This window comes from Cetorhinus maximus, chromosome 2 (genome assembly GCF_964194155.1).
Source record: "Cetorhinus maximus chromosome 2, sCetMax3.hap1.1, whole genome shotgun sequence".
NCBI classification, from domain to species: domain Eukaryota; kingdom Metazoa; phylum Chordata; class Chondrichthyes; order Lamniformes; family Cetorhinidae; genus Cetorhinus; species Cetorhinus maximus.
Window position 1 is genome coordinate 107,673,987 of NC_135880.1, and position 15,175 is coordinate 107,689,161.

Here is a 15,175-nt window from a genome sequence, read left to right on the forward strand (position 1 = left end):
AGTTATTGTGTAACTGTAATATTGTGTATGTGTTTTATTCATTTTTTGTTAATAAATGTTTTAATTTAATTTTTAAAATCTCTAAAGTTGTTAGTGGACTCATTACTTCTGAAGTCAGTGCACAAACGTTCTCATAATAAATACAAATTGCAAAACCGTTGTGATAGCATGGCCAAGTTTCCCTTGTGGATTTGGTCAGCCTGGCAAATACCACCTGCTGTATCATAATACTCCTCCACTGTTGCTAAATTATCAGGCTGCTTCGCTGACATCCCATACTGAACAAGCAGAAATTTCTAACATTTAAATATTGGGATAACTGAGGCCACTGTTTTTGGTCGCCCCTCCAAACTTCATTCCCTAACTAATGACTCCATCCCTCTCCCTGATAGCAATCTGAGGCTAAGCCAGTCTGTTTGCAACTTTGCTGTTATGTTTGACCCTGCAATGAGTTATTGACCACATATTTGTGCTATCACTAAGACCTCCTATTTCCACCGTCATAACATTACCCAACTTCACCTCTGCCTCAGCTCTTCCACTGTGAAACCATCATTCATGCCTTTGTTACTTCTACACTTTACTATTCTAATGCTATCCAGCTGGTCTTTGACATTCGACCATCTGTAAATTTGAGGTCATTCAAAAATCTGCTACCTGTGTCTTAACTCACACTGAATCGCATTTCCCTATCCACCCCTCTGATCTGATCTACATTAGCTTCCAGTCAAGAAAAATCTTGATTCTTAAAATTCTTATCCTTTTTAAATCCTTCCATGGCCTCATCCCTCCCTATCTCTGTATCTCCTCCAGCCCCACAATCCCCAGATAGATCTGCCATCATCTAATTCTGGCCTCATGGGCTTCCCCAATTTTAACCACTCTGCTGTTGGTAGCACACCTAAGACCTAAGCTCTGGAATTTCCTCCCTATTCCCAATCCTCTCTGCCTTTCTACCATGCTCCCCTCCTTTAAACCACTCCTTGAAACCTACCTCTTTGAACAAGCTTTTGGCCCTTTGTCCTAATATCTCTTAATGTGTCTCGGTGTCTAATTTTGTATTATGATGCGCCTTGGAACATTTTGTTAGATTATTGTGCTAGATAGATACTTTGTTATTGAGATCCTGATGACATTCACATATTTAAAAACCTTCACGTCTCTACAGATCTCCTCGTTGATGAGAGCAAAAAAGTGTTTAATGAAATTGTGCAGGCCAAGCAGTAAATAGCTAGTTTGGTAATGCCTTGAATGTTATCTTGCAGTCGCACAATTACTCCTCATTGGCTTCAGTCTGTGCTACAAACCCCATTCCCTAGCTACTGACACCATTCTTGGTAACTGTGAGGCTGAGCTAGACTGTTTACAACTTTAGTGTCCTCATTGACCCTGGGATGAGCGTCCAAGCGCATATCCATGCATGACTTAAGCCACCTATTTTCACCTGTAACATCAGCTGTCTCCTCTCCTGCCTTAGCTCATCTGTTGCTGAAACCCTTAGCCATGCCTTTGTGACCTCTAGACTTGACTATTCAAACACACTCCTGGCTGACCTTTCAAATTCTACCCTCCGTAAACTTGAGATCATCCAAAACTCTATTGACCTTTTATACTTCTAGCAAACCTCATTCACCTATATTGGCTTCCGGTTGAGCAACACCTCCATTTTTAAAAAGCTCTCACCCTTGTTTTCAAATCCCTCCAGGGCTTCGCCCCTCCTTATCTCTAATCTCCTCCAGCCCCACAACCCTCCAAGATATCTGCACTCATCTAATCCTGGCCTCTTGAGCATCCTTAGTATAAATTGCCCATTAGCAATGGCTGTGATTTCAAATGCATAGACTCTAAGCTCTGGAGTTTCTGTCCTAACCCTCTCCGACTTTACCTCTCTGCGTCCTTCAAGATGCATCCTCTGACCAAACTATTGGCCATCTGCCCTAATATCGCCTAATATGGCTTGGTGTCTAATTTTACTTTAATAACACTCCTATGAAGTGCATTGGGATGTTTTATTATATTTAAAGTGCTATATAAATACAAGTTATAGTATATATTTCCTATTGAATGTGTGCAAAGGATATTCTTCTTGAGATTGGCACTGTTTATGCTGCGGCAGGATTTACTGTAGAGTTTGGAACAAGCATTTAAGGTAGTTCACAGGTTTGAAATTCCTATTTTTGGTTATGAAAGAAATGCAGGTGCAAACGTGTCTAGCCCACATAAGAACAAACTGTACTGGGATAAGTGGACACCACTTTACAAAGTTGTCCTATTCGCTGGCACAAATATTGGAATATATGCTATAAAATTAATCTGTGCTGAACTGGCTGCTTGCATCTATGGCTCAACTTTTAAACACGACATCCCTGCCTCAGGCTAAGGAAAATAAAAATCTGCTGCTGCCCACTATTCCAGTAATCCTTGCTAAATAATATAAGCTTTAGTCAGGGTGCCATTTAAGATGGAATAGGCTACTAAGACTCAACGTCTAGACTCGGACATGACAAATGTCCACTTAGAAGAAGTACTGCGCAACTAAACTCCAACTAGAGTCGCAGTCTTAAAGAGTTGAAGAAAGGGGTCACCTTTCTAAACACTAAGAATAATGCTCCTCACCTAAATGTGTTTTAATAGAAAAATACATAACAAAACACCAACAAGCACCCCTGTTCAGAAGTGTTTAGCTGGTCAGACTATTTAGTTTGAATAGAAAAGGGTGAGTGTGCAACTTAAATAAAAACAGAAAATGTTGTTATTTGTCAGCATCTGAGAAAATTTTGGATCACAACTGTATAGACTCATTTCTGAATATTCTTGTACTGCAAAAATAAATAAATATAGTGATGCTAATCTTTCACTTTTGTGGTAATTTCAGATGTTGCCTTTATAATAATCATCAAGCTAAGGATTATATTGACTCATTTGTTACTCACTGTGTTCGGGTAAGTAAATTATCTCATTTGGTGCGTGTTTTAATTAATTTTTCAAATATTGGGGTAGCAGTTTTGTTGTATTTTTAAAAAATATTATAAGTTATTGCTGAAAAAAGAGACATGCTGTCAAAGCTTTTCATTTTGCACTCATCAGGACACATGTAAGCTTGCTAAATTTCAAAGGGAGCGACAGTTTACACAGCATGTGAAAAGGGGTGCTGATGCTCGTGCAGTATAAATTGTCACTCCCTTTAAAATTTGGCATTCTAGTGTCTGTCCTGATGAATGCAAGATAAAAAGCTTCAACAGCAATGTTCAAGTTCTGTACTACCAAGCAACAATTCCTAGGTTCATATTTTTCATAATATTCAACATGAGTCCTTTGTTCTGGTGTTGTTGCTATTCACTTACCCTCTCTCCCAGTTATCCTTTCTCTCCTGAAAGCTGATTCCATGGATGTTCGGGCCTTTGATCTCTCACCCAAGAAACCATTCTTCATATATGAATCATTCTGCCATTTGACTGTGTAGGTGCTTATGCATGGGAGTGGGTGTGTTTGTGTGTATTGGGAGTACAGGGAGAAGAAGCAGGAGAAATCACAGCTGAGTCCCAATCGATAATTTGGCCAATTTCACCTTCCTACTGGATACACTGAGACTTGGCTGCAATTATTGGCATAAACCAGGCATCAAAGTTGGGACCTTCCCTGGTCGGTGTGCCCATTACTAAATTGTACAGTTAAGCTCTCTTATTCCCTAGAAAGCACTGGATATTGTTATTTAGTGCAATGGCTCTCAAACTGGGGCCTGCAGATGCTGGGGGTCTGCAGAGACTCTCCAGGGAGTCTACAAAGTAAACACAGTCATTGGCAGCACATTTGCGAGCTTATGGGTCCAGCCATTATTGCAGTGACTGCCCACTGATTTGACAAATGCCTCCTCACTTGCAGCCGTCACCACACTCATGCAGGAGTAGATCTAATGCTCGTAAACATGCAGCTAATGACCTAAGTAATTTGCATACAATCACCACGCATCATCCCATCAATAACCCAATCTGAGGAGTACTCTCTCTGGTCACATGTTTGAACACAGTTTGAACACAGCCTCCCACCCTTTACTGTGACCATGAGGGGCAGTAAGAAAAAACAAACAAAAGGATTTGACTGCAGCAGCTGATAGGTGCTCTATAATGAAGCAGATATTCCCCTAACTTTAATCTTTGGACTAGTCTGCAGTTATATTGCATGCTTTGAGTTTAAATTGATGTCTAGTATTTGCATACTGTACTGTACTGTGAAATAAAGCCATCTCCTGCTAGTCACGTATAAAGAAGGCCCTTGGGATGCCGCTGGCCAGAACTTCACCGGTCTCAGTAGCTTCATGAGTTATGATAGTGTGTGGGTAAATTACTTTAAAATGGTAAAGTATTTGAAACAACGTAATACTGCTATTGCAAATACTTTAGCTGAAGTTATGGGCATTGCTGAATCCAGTAGCAAGAAACAAACAAAGAACAGAAAGTATGAAGAATGTTAAATAGAATTTGGATTTACTCGATGAGAAATAGCTGCAATGTGTTGTGTGCTTTCAAATTTCATCCAACAAAGCAATGACACCTGCAAAACTTAAGAAATCCCTCACAACAAGGCATCCAGAATGTAAAGATAAATCAAAGGATGGCTTTGAGCAAGAAAAGGAACAATATAATCATCAAATAACAGAAAAGGCCCTGAAGTATCCTTCTTAATTCCGTTTCAGATTGCTAAAAGTAAGAAAGCTCATAGAGTAATTTACAGCATGGAAGGAGGCCATTTGGCCCATTAAGTCTGTTCCTCCTCCCCAGAGCAATGCAGTCAGTCCCACTCTCCTTGATCCCTGTAGCCCTACAGGTTAATTTCCGTCAAATGCCCATCCATTTTCCTTTTGAAATCATTGATTGTTCCCACTTTCACCACCCCCGTGGTCAGTGAGTTCCAGGTCATTACCACTCGCTGCATTAAAAAAAAAGTTCTTCCTCACTAACCACCTCCACCTCACCACCGCATCTCTTACCCAAAACCTTAAATCTGTGTCCCCCTACTCCTTGTACTGTCAGCTAATGGGAACAGTTTCTCCTGGTCTACCTTATCCAAACCTGTAAATAAGTACGATTTGATAGCCATTACAGAGACGTGGGCCAGAATTTTTCCATCGGCAAGTTGGGGTCGGGGCCCGCTCACCAACGCGAAAATAACACGAGATGACGTCAGGAGGAACCCCCGACGTCATCCCGCCCCATTTAAATATTCAGGAAGGCGGACGGACAGCGAAATCAGCTGTCCGCCCGCCAACCTGTCAATGGACAATTGAGGCCATTGACAGGATAATTAACCCAATTAAAGGACCTGCCCGTCCAACCTTAAGGCTGGCGGGTAGGCCAGGAGCCCCAGCGGGCTTCTGAAAAAACATGAAACCTCATCCACTGGCGGGATGAGGTTTCATGTCTGTTTTTAAAAACTTTAATAAACTTTATGTAATATTTCTTAACATGTCCCATCTCGTGTGACATTGTCACATGAGGGGGACATGTTAATTTTTTTGTTTTGCTATTTTTTAGGTTTATTAAACTTTCAGCACTCTCCCTGAGACAGCACTTAGTCTCAGGGAGCAATGCGCTCTTTCGCCCACTCAAAATGGCGGCGGGGCCCGTTTCGGCAGCGGAGTTCGGCTGCCCGCCAGCCGCCAAGCCAGTGGGGCGCACCCGCCCATCGAGGGCTAAATTCTGCCCATGGCTACAGGATGAAATAATTTGGGACCTAAATATTGACGGGTACGTGACATTTAGGAAGGACAAGAGTTAAGAAAAGGTGGAGGGGTGGCTCTGTTAATTAATGATGGTATTAGCACATTAGAGAGGGATGACCTAAGTTCAGGAAACCAGGATGTAGAAGTGGTTTGGGTTGAGATGAGTAATGATAAAGACAAGAAGTCACTTGTGGGAATGGTGTACAGGCCTCCTAATTGTAACTACACAATAGGACAAAGTATAAAAAAAGAAATAATAGGAGCTTGCCAGAAAGGTACAGCAATGATAATGGGGGGATTTTAATCTACAAATAGACTGGAAAAATCAGATGGGCACATGTAACATAGATGAGGAGTTCATAGAATCCTTTCGGGATAATTTCTTAGAACAGCACGTTCTGGAGCCAACCAGAGAGTGGGCTGTACTAGACTTGGTATTGAGCAAAGAGATAGAATTAATTGATAACCTCCTAGTGAAGGCACCCCTAGGGAGCAGCGATCATAATATGATTGGATTTTACATTAATTTTGAGGGAGAAATGAGTGCGTCCAGGACTAGTATTTTAAACTTAAATAAGGGCAAATATGAGGGCCTGAGCTAGCTAAAGTGAATTGGCAAATGAGGTTAAGGGATATGTCAATAGAAGTTCAGTGACAGACACTTAAAGAGATATTTCAGAATACACAGAATATATACATTCCAATGAGAGAGAAAATTTCCAAGGGGAGAGCCCACCATCCGTGGTTAACTAAAAAGTTAAACAGTGTCAAATTTAAAGAAAAAGCATATAATTGTGGAAAGACAGGTGGCAAGTCAGAAGATTGGAAAGAATATAAAAGAACAGCAAAGAATGACAAAAAGATTAATAAGGAGGGAAAAGTTAGAGTATGAGAGAAAGCAAGCTAGTAATATAAAGATTGATAGTAAGAGTTTCTATAGATATTTAAATAAGAAAAGAGTTAACAAAGTGAGCATTGGTCCTATAGAGAGTGCGTCTGGGGAATTGATGATGGAAAGTAGGGAGACGGCAGACAAATTGAACAGGTATTTTGCTTCAGTTTTCACTATAGATGACATAAGTAACATCCCAGGAATAGCTGTAAATCAGGAAATGGAAGGGAGGGAGGAACTCGGGAAAATTACAATCACCAGGGAAGTGGTGTTGAACAAATTGTTGGAGCTGCGGGCTGACAAAACCCCAGGTCCAGATGGACTTCACCCTAAGGTCTTGAAAGAAGTGGCTAGTGAGATAGTTGATGCACTGGTTTTAATTTTCCAAAATTCCCTAGATTTGCAGAAGGTTCCATTAGATTGAAAAATAGCAAATACAATTCCTTTATTCAAAAAGGGAGGGAGACAGAAAGCAGGAAACTACCAGTTAGGCCAGTTAGCATAACATCTGTCATAGGGAAAATATTAGAAGCTATTATTAAAGATGTTATAGCAGGGCACTTAGAAAAATTCAAGGCAATCAGGCAGAATCAACATGGCTTTGTCAAATGTTACATGTGCCCATCTGATTTTTCCAGTTCTTTGAAGGAGTCACATGTGCTGTGGATAAAGGGGAACCAGTGTATGTAACATACTTAGATTTCCAAAAGGCATTTGATAAAGTGCCACATCAAAGGTTATTTCAGAAAATAAAAGCTCATGGTGTAGGGGGTAACATATTGGCATGGATAGAAAATTGGTTACCAACAGGAATCAGAGAGTTGGCATAAATGGGTCTTTTTCTAGTTGGCAGGATGTCACATGAGTGGCGTGCCATATTGGTCAGTGCTGGGGCCTCAACTTTATACAATTATTATAAATGACTAGGATAAAGGGACTGAAGGAATGGTGGCTAAATTTGCTGACAACACAAAGATAAGTAGGAAAGTAAATTGTGAAGGGGATGCAAGAGGCTACAAAGTGACATGGGTAGATTAAGTGAGTGGGCAAAGATCAGGCAAATGGAGTATAATGTGGGCAAATGTGAAACCGTTCATTTTGACAGGAAGAATGAAAAGGAAGTTTATTATCTAAATAGTGGGAGATTGCAGAGCTCTGAGATTCAGAGGGATCTGGGTGTCCTTGTGCATGAATCACAAAAGATTAGTATGAAGGTACAGCAGGTAATTAGGAAAGCTAATAGAATGTTATCATTTATTGTGAGAGGAATTGATTACAAAAGTAGGGAGGTTATGTTTCAGTTGTACAGGGCATTGTGGGGCCACAGCTGGAGTCTTGTGTACAGTGCTGGTCTCCTTATTTAAAGAAAGATGTAGATGTGTTAGAAACAGTTCAGAGAAGGTTTACTAGACTAATACCAGGAATGGGCGGGTTGTATTATGAGGAAAGGCTGGACAGGTTAGGCTTGTATCCACTGGAATTTAGAAGAGTAAGAGATGACTTAATTGAAACCTTTACGATCCTGAGGGGTCTCGACAGGGTGGATGTGGAGAGGATGTTTCCTCTTGTGACAGAATCTAGAACTAGGAGTCACTGTTTAAAAATAACTCATTTAAGACAGAGAAGAGGAGAAATTTTTTTTCAGAGGGCTTTGAGTCTATGGAACTCTCTTCCTCAAAAGGTGGTAGAAGTAGAGCCTTTGAATATTTTTAAGGCAGAGCTAGATAGATTCTTGATTAACAAGGGGGTGAAAGGTTATCAGGGGTAGACAGGAATGTGGGATTGAGGTTACATTGAGATCAACCATGATCTTATCAAATGGTAGAGCAGGCTCGAGGGGCCGAGTGGCCTACTCCTCCGAATTCGTATGTTCGTATGGATGGTGTTGTTGCAAGAATGGTCCCAGTGGTAACTTTGACACGTTTGCTATGTTACTTTACCAAGCCCTTGTTTCAAAAAGAATGCAACCTAAAATACATTTTGTGTTAAATGCAGCTGAGACAGTTGTGAATTTTGTCAAGTCCAGACCTGTGATTCACAACTGTTTGCAAAGCTGTGTTCAGAAATTAGTGCAGGACATGAAAAAATATTGTTTCACACTGAAGTATGTTGTTAATCTCTGGCAATCTTAAAAAGAGTTTTTTAGCTTCACAAAGAGCTGCTGGATTATCTTACTGTGCACAATGCACAATCCTGTATTTGCTGAAAACTTCTCTGATCAATTATGGATAATTGAACTTACCTTTTCTGATATTTTTAATCTGTCAACTATGCTGAGTCTGTAAATAAAAAGAGGCAATGTAACCATAGTCGAAGTGAGTGACAAGATTGCAACATTAAGGAAGAAACTTGAGGTTTGGAAAAATGACTGAGCAATGGAGCTTTAGATGTGTGCCACCAACTGACTGTTTCTGGATACAAACACAGTGACAGTTCAATGTGAAAAAAGGATCATTGCTCATCTTGCAATGTTGGCACAGTGCTTCAGTGTTTATTTTGAAATCATTAAAACAGTTAAGTGTTTCAGCATCCATTTTCAACATTTGCTGCACCATCTTGTTGCCAAAACAGGAAAACAGAAAAGGAGCGGGTGGTACTGTCCTGTGACTGCTTACTGAGATTTATGTATCAGAAACACAATCCTTCCCAGCTTTGACCATCTATTGCTGCAGAGTACCCGGAATTGATAAAAGAATCAATGACGGTGTTGCTACCTTTGCCAATAAAGTCCCATTTCTGCTGTGGCACCAATGAAGACCAAGTTCAGACTATATTTGGAAGTGGAGAATGATTTCCGAATAGCATTGTCAATCATCATGCCAAGGATAGACAACCTTTGGAGACAGACACACCTATCTCACTGATGTCTGTTTTCAGAAAAGCATTATTAAAACACGGTTTGCATGCAGCACTTTCATATTATGGGTTTATATAATACAATTTAGGGGTTAATTACTAATCCACTTGAAAAGGGATCCTTCAACCAAAATGGTTTGAAAACCACTGATTTAGTGAAATATCATTGTGTCAGAAGACCAGTAGAGGAAACCAGTCTCTTTCTGTAGAATTCTCTGCAAATTTTAAGTGATTGTTAGCAAAAAAACATTAATTCAATTATTAATAAAAATTGACATCTTTTCATTATTACTATGAACAATTAGTCAAGTTTAGTTACTATGCTTCTAGATTATGAATATTGATATTTTAAATGGAGAAATAGCATTGACTGCCATTCCATAAACATTTTATAGAACATATTTTTCTTTGGAAGAGTTTTCTTAAATAAATCTCAGCTTTTACTACTTAGACATATGTAAATGTTTTTGTTATAATTGGCTTTTCGAATCGAAACTTTTACTGTATGTTTATTGGAAATTATGCATCAGATATGGAGTTCACTATTAAATCTGATGGCAGGTGTTGTTGACTCCTCAACGTAATGCATTATAGCCATCACATTTAGATTCATGCTTGTGATTCTCAACACAAATTTTCATTCTTTATTGGCTGTTGGTGAGGACCAAGCAAAAATGAGACATGCTCCCATAATGAAGAGTCGAAAAAGCTGAGAGTTGGGGATCATTGTGAACTGATGTCATGCACCAATATTAGATCAGTAGATTGGTGGAGGTCTCACCCTTTCCATCTATTAGATGAATGGTGAAGAGCAGTTTGTACGGGTGGGGAGGGGAGAGAAATTTAATCTAAAAAATGAAAGACTAAACTCTAGCCAGAACAATCATCATTTACTGCCATTAGTATAAAATGTTAACTTGGTTAGAAAACTTTATTGCCATTTATCCATCTCTCAATTGCTCAGGTTTCAGAAGTAAATGATACTACTGTAAATGTGACACTGAGAGAATGGTGGTGCAAGACTTGAAACATTTAAACTTCTGAGTTCTTAATTTACTGCTGGTTTATTTCTTCCAGCCATTCTGTAGTTTGATACAGATTCATGGACACAACAGAGCTCGCCAGAGAGATAAACTAGGCCACAGTCTGGAGGAATTTGCCACTCTCCAGGATGAGGTATTTTCTATGAAATATGAATTTAAAGAGGAAAGAGCTTGTATTTCAATGGCACCTTTCACAACCTCAGGATATCCCAAGTAATTCAAAACCAATGAAGATCTTTTTGAAGTGTAATGTAATGTAGGGAAGCATGACAACCAATATCCTCACAGCAATTAGAGAAATGACCAGATAATCTGTTTTAGTGGCATTAGTTGAGAGGTAAATATATGTCAAGACACCGGGAGAACTTCCCTGCTCTTCTTCAAAATAGTGCCAAGGATCCTTATATTCCACCTGAGGGTGTAAAATGGAGCCTCGGTTTAACATCTCATCTGAAACCAGAGGCTAGGCGAGGTCACATGCTCTTGCTGTCGGTTGTAGTTCGTAACAGGATGGTACTTCATCCATCTGATCGGTGGACTTCTCCATCTTGACTATGAATTATTTTGTTACAATCCCCTTGGGGGAACTGTAAACCAGAATAATAATATTTAGTAAATGACCCCAAAGAAGAAATTACCAGAAGTGTGAGAGTTTTTTTTTAAGCCACTTTTTTCTCTATTCTAGTGCTAGTTTTAAACATTTTGGCTATTCTTTGTCAACGGCTGAAAGCCAGAGACTGGGCAGTAGAATATAAATACATTGGTACGCAGTAAGTTGATGAGAAACAGTTCAAGAAGAAATGTTGGTGAATGATATTCAGTAATCTAATTTTATTTTATAATTTGATAGAAGTATTTGACCTCAAGTGCTATAGTTACAGTTCGCTCTTGTTAGGATTCCCAGAGCTACCTTCACGGGGGTTTGGGCACATTTTGACCTTTTATCCAGATATTGACCTTATCATTTCAGTGGTAAAATTATATCAGTGTTCAGATCAGGATCTTTAAAATCAGGGACAAGAAAAGCCCTTTTTCCAAAAAAAACTTGTTCTGGGTTCCAAAATACACAGTAGGAGCGAAGAGAATAAGAATTCAAGATAACTGAAACATTTGAAATTTTTCAAGATAAGGAAATGTTTGGATAGAAAAGAACATCAATTTAGTCAAAGAAAAGAATAGGGGTATCAAGGATAAGTGGCACATGTTTTATGCTTATATAAAATTGTATTTTATTCCGTTATTTTGAGGTAATATAACATCTTAATATTTAAGCAGTCAAAAAAAACCAGTTCCGGGGAGATTCCAGTTGGCCAGCAATCTCTAAAAATGTGGTAATTAGAGCCTATGGCACATAATCTTTGGATGGCACCATCAACCAGACAAGAGATGATATTCCTTTGAATGCTATGATTGTGTTAACAATCTTCTCATACAGGAACATTGAGAATACAGAAAGCTGAGAGGGAAAGACAATAACCATAGAGGAGGGAAAGGCTTCAAACAAAAGAGTAACTTACTTTTCAAATAACTATAGACTAGATTATAAAATTAAGGTTTAATAATTGCTGTTTTCTTTGGGACTGAACTAATGGATTTGAATTGTTTCAAGCTGTAATACTATTCCTTCCAAACGCCATTGTATGAAAGGGACAATAAATTAGCAAAAGTGCTAAATTGTGACATGACATACTGAACTCCTGCTTGCAGGCTGAGAAGGTAGATGCAGCACTCCATAGCATGTTATTGAAGCAGGAACCACAGAGGCAGCATCTAGCATGCTTGGGCACTTGGATCCTCTACCATAACCTTCGGATCATGATCCAATACCTGTTGAGTGGCTTTGAATTGGAACTCTACAGCATGCATGAATACTACTATGTCTACTGGTATGAAAACTTAACTGCAGTAGCAGTATTCAAATTATACTACTAAAGCTGCTTTTATGTGTTTATCTTTGGAAGTGACATGATCTGAGCCTCAGATAGAAAGTTGCTCAGAATCATAATCTAAATGTTGAATAGCTATGTGTTTATCATCCTGTTTAGTTATGAACAGTCTGGACTACTAGAAATTTTTGAATTGCCAAATTAAAGGAACAGTGCAAGTTTTGCTCCATTAGTCTTATGACTGGGTTTCGGAATGATTTTTATTTAAAGTAAACTTCTACATTTTAGTAAAATTGTATTGCAATCTCTATTATATAATTCTAAAACAATTTATGCACTTGTGACTATTGAGAAGGTAGAAAGTAGCATAGAAGGGTTACATCACGGAGGCAGGCCATTCAGACTAACGTGTCCATGCTCTCTGCAAGAGCAACTCACCTAGTCCCACTCCCCCACCTTTTCCTGGTAGCCCTGCAAATCTTTTCTCTTCAGATAATTGTCCAATTCTCTTTTGAAAGCCACAGTTGAATCTTCCACTGCCACACTCTCTCAGGCAGTGCATTCCAAATCCTAACCACTCACTGCGTAATGAAGTTTTTCCTCATGTCACCTAAGGTTGTTGCCATTCACCTTAAATCGGGGTCCTCTGATTCTTGACCCTTCAGTGAATGGGAACAGTTTCTCCCTATCTACTTTGTCCTGACCTCTCATTATTTTTAACACCTCTATCAAATCTGCTGTCCACTTTTCTCTAAGGAGAACAGCCTCAGCTTTTCCAATCAATCCAAGTAACTGCGGCCCGTCATCCTTGGATCCATTCTGGTAAATCTTTTCTGCACCCTCTCTAATACCTTCACATCCTTCTTAAAAGTGTGGTGTCCAGAATTGGACACAATGCTCCATTAAGACCGAAATAGCATTTTTATAAATGTTCACTATAACTTCCATGCTTTTGTACTCAGTGCTTCTATTAATAAAGCCCAGGATCCTGTATGCCTTATCTGCTACTTTTTCAAGCTGCCCTGCCACCTTCAATGATTTGTGCACTTATACCCTCAATCCTTCTGTTCCTGCACCTCCTTTAGAATTGTATCCTTTATTTTATATTGCCTCCTTGTTCTTCCTACAAAAATGTATCACTTCACGTTTCTCTGTATTAAATTTCATTTGCTTTGTACCCGCCCATTCCACCAGATTGTTTTTGTCCTCTTAAAGTCTATCACTATCCTGCTCGTAGTTCACAGTACTTCCAAGTTTTATGTCATCTGCATATTTTGAAATTGTGCCTTGCACACCCACAGATCAAAAAATGCAGTGTTCTGACTCCTCAAGAACCTTCCTCCAGTCCAAAAAACAACCGTTCATCGCTACCCTGTTTCCTGTCACTCAGCAAAATTCATACCCATGTTGCCAGTGTCTTTCTTATTTTGTGGGCTTCAATTTTGCTGACAAGCCTGTTATATGACACTTTATCAAATGCAGTTTGGAAATCTACATAAATCACATCAACCGTAATACCTTCATCAACTCTCTCTGTTACCTCACCAAAAGACTCAGTCAAGTTAGTAAACAAAATTTACCCTTAAATCTATGCTGGCTTTCCTTACTTAATCCACATTTTTCCAAGCAACTGTTAATTTTGCCCCAGATTATTGTTTCTAAAAGCTTTCCCACCACTGAGAGTAAATTGATTAACCAGTAGTTGCTGGTCTTATCCTACACCCTTTTTTGAACAATGGTGTACTATTTGGAATTCCCCAGCCTTCTGGCACAACCCCTGTATCTAAGGAGGATTAGAAGATTATGGCCAGCGCTTCCACAACTTCCACCATTACTTCCTTCAGTATCCTTGGATGGATCTTAACCAGCCATGGTAATTTCTCAACTCATCAATTTTTAGCCAATACAGTATCTCAACTACCTCTCTTGCACTATGAATTTGGCAGCATCATCTTCGATGGTAAAGGTAAGTGCAAATAACTCCTTTAGTACCTCAGTCATGCCCTTTGCCTCCATTCCTCCTTTTACCACTCCTTTACTATGTATATGCCAATGGAAGACATTTTAGATTCCCTTTTATGTTAGCTGTCAGCCCAGTGTCATAGTCTCACTTTGCTTCTCTCCTTTCCTTTTCACTTCCCCTCTGAACTTTCCATATTCATCCTGATTCACACTTGTATTATCAGTCTGACATTTGTCAGACCTGCCCTTTTTCTGCTTCACCTTTCTATCTGTTTTGTTGCCCAGAGAGCTCTGGCTTTGTTTCTTCTGCCTTGCCCCCTCATGGGAATGAAACTCAACTGTACCCAAACCATCCCCACTTTAAAGATAGCCCATTGTTGAAATACAGCTTTGCCTGCCCATCTTTGATTCCAATTTACCTCGGTCTGATCCATTCTCACCTCATTGAAATTGGCTTTCCCCCATTAGTTATTTTACTTTGGCTTGGTCCTTGTCCTTTTCCATAGCTCACCTAAACCTCATGACACCAAGTTTACTGTCCCCTAAGCGTCCCCCTACTGATCTTGATCCACTTGACTCGCCTTATTCCCCAGCTCCAGATCCAGCAGTGCCTCCTTCCTTGTTAGGCCACAAACACACTGATCTAGAAAATTCTCCTGAATGCATATCAGAAATTCTCCCCCTTTCTGTTCTTTACACTCTTCGTCTTCCCCCAGCCTGTATTAGGATATTTAAAGCTCCCCCCCAACCCCCATTATAACAACTGTAAAGGTTTTGCACCTCCCTAATTTCCCTTTAGATTTGCCCTTCTATATCT

At 39.5% G+C, this 15,175-nt stretch overlaps 1 protein-coding gene across 1 annotated transcript in view; it reads left to right on the forward strand.

The window, feature by feature from the left end:
- The window catches only part of naa35 (N-alpha-acetyltransferase 35, NatC auxiliary subunit), an 89,826-nt gene that overhangs the window by 46,905 nt on the left and 27,746 nt on the right, over positions 1-15,175 (forward strand). Inside the window, exons 15-17 of the mRNA XM_078568089.1 lie at positions 2,876-2,942; positions 10,545-10,643; positions 12,218-12,396. Of these exons, the coding sequence (XP_078424215.1) occupies positions 2,876-2,942; positions 10,545-10,643; positions 12,218-12,396 (345 nt within the window). The remainder of the gene's footprint in view (positions 1-2,875; positions 2,943-10,544; positions 10,644-12,217; positions 12,397-15,175) is intronic.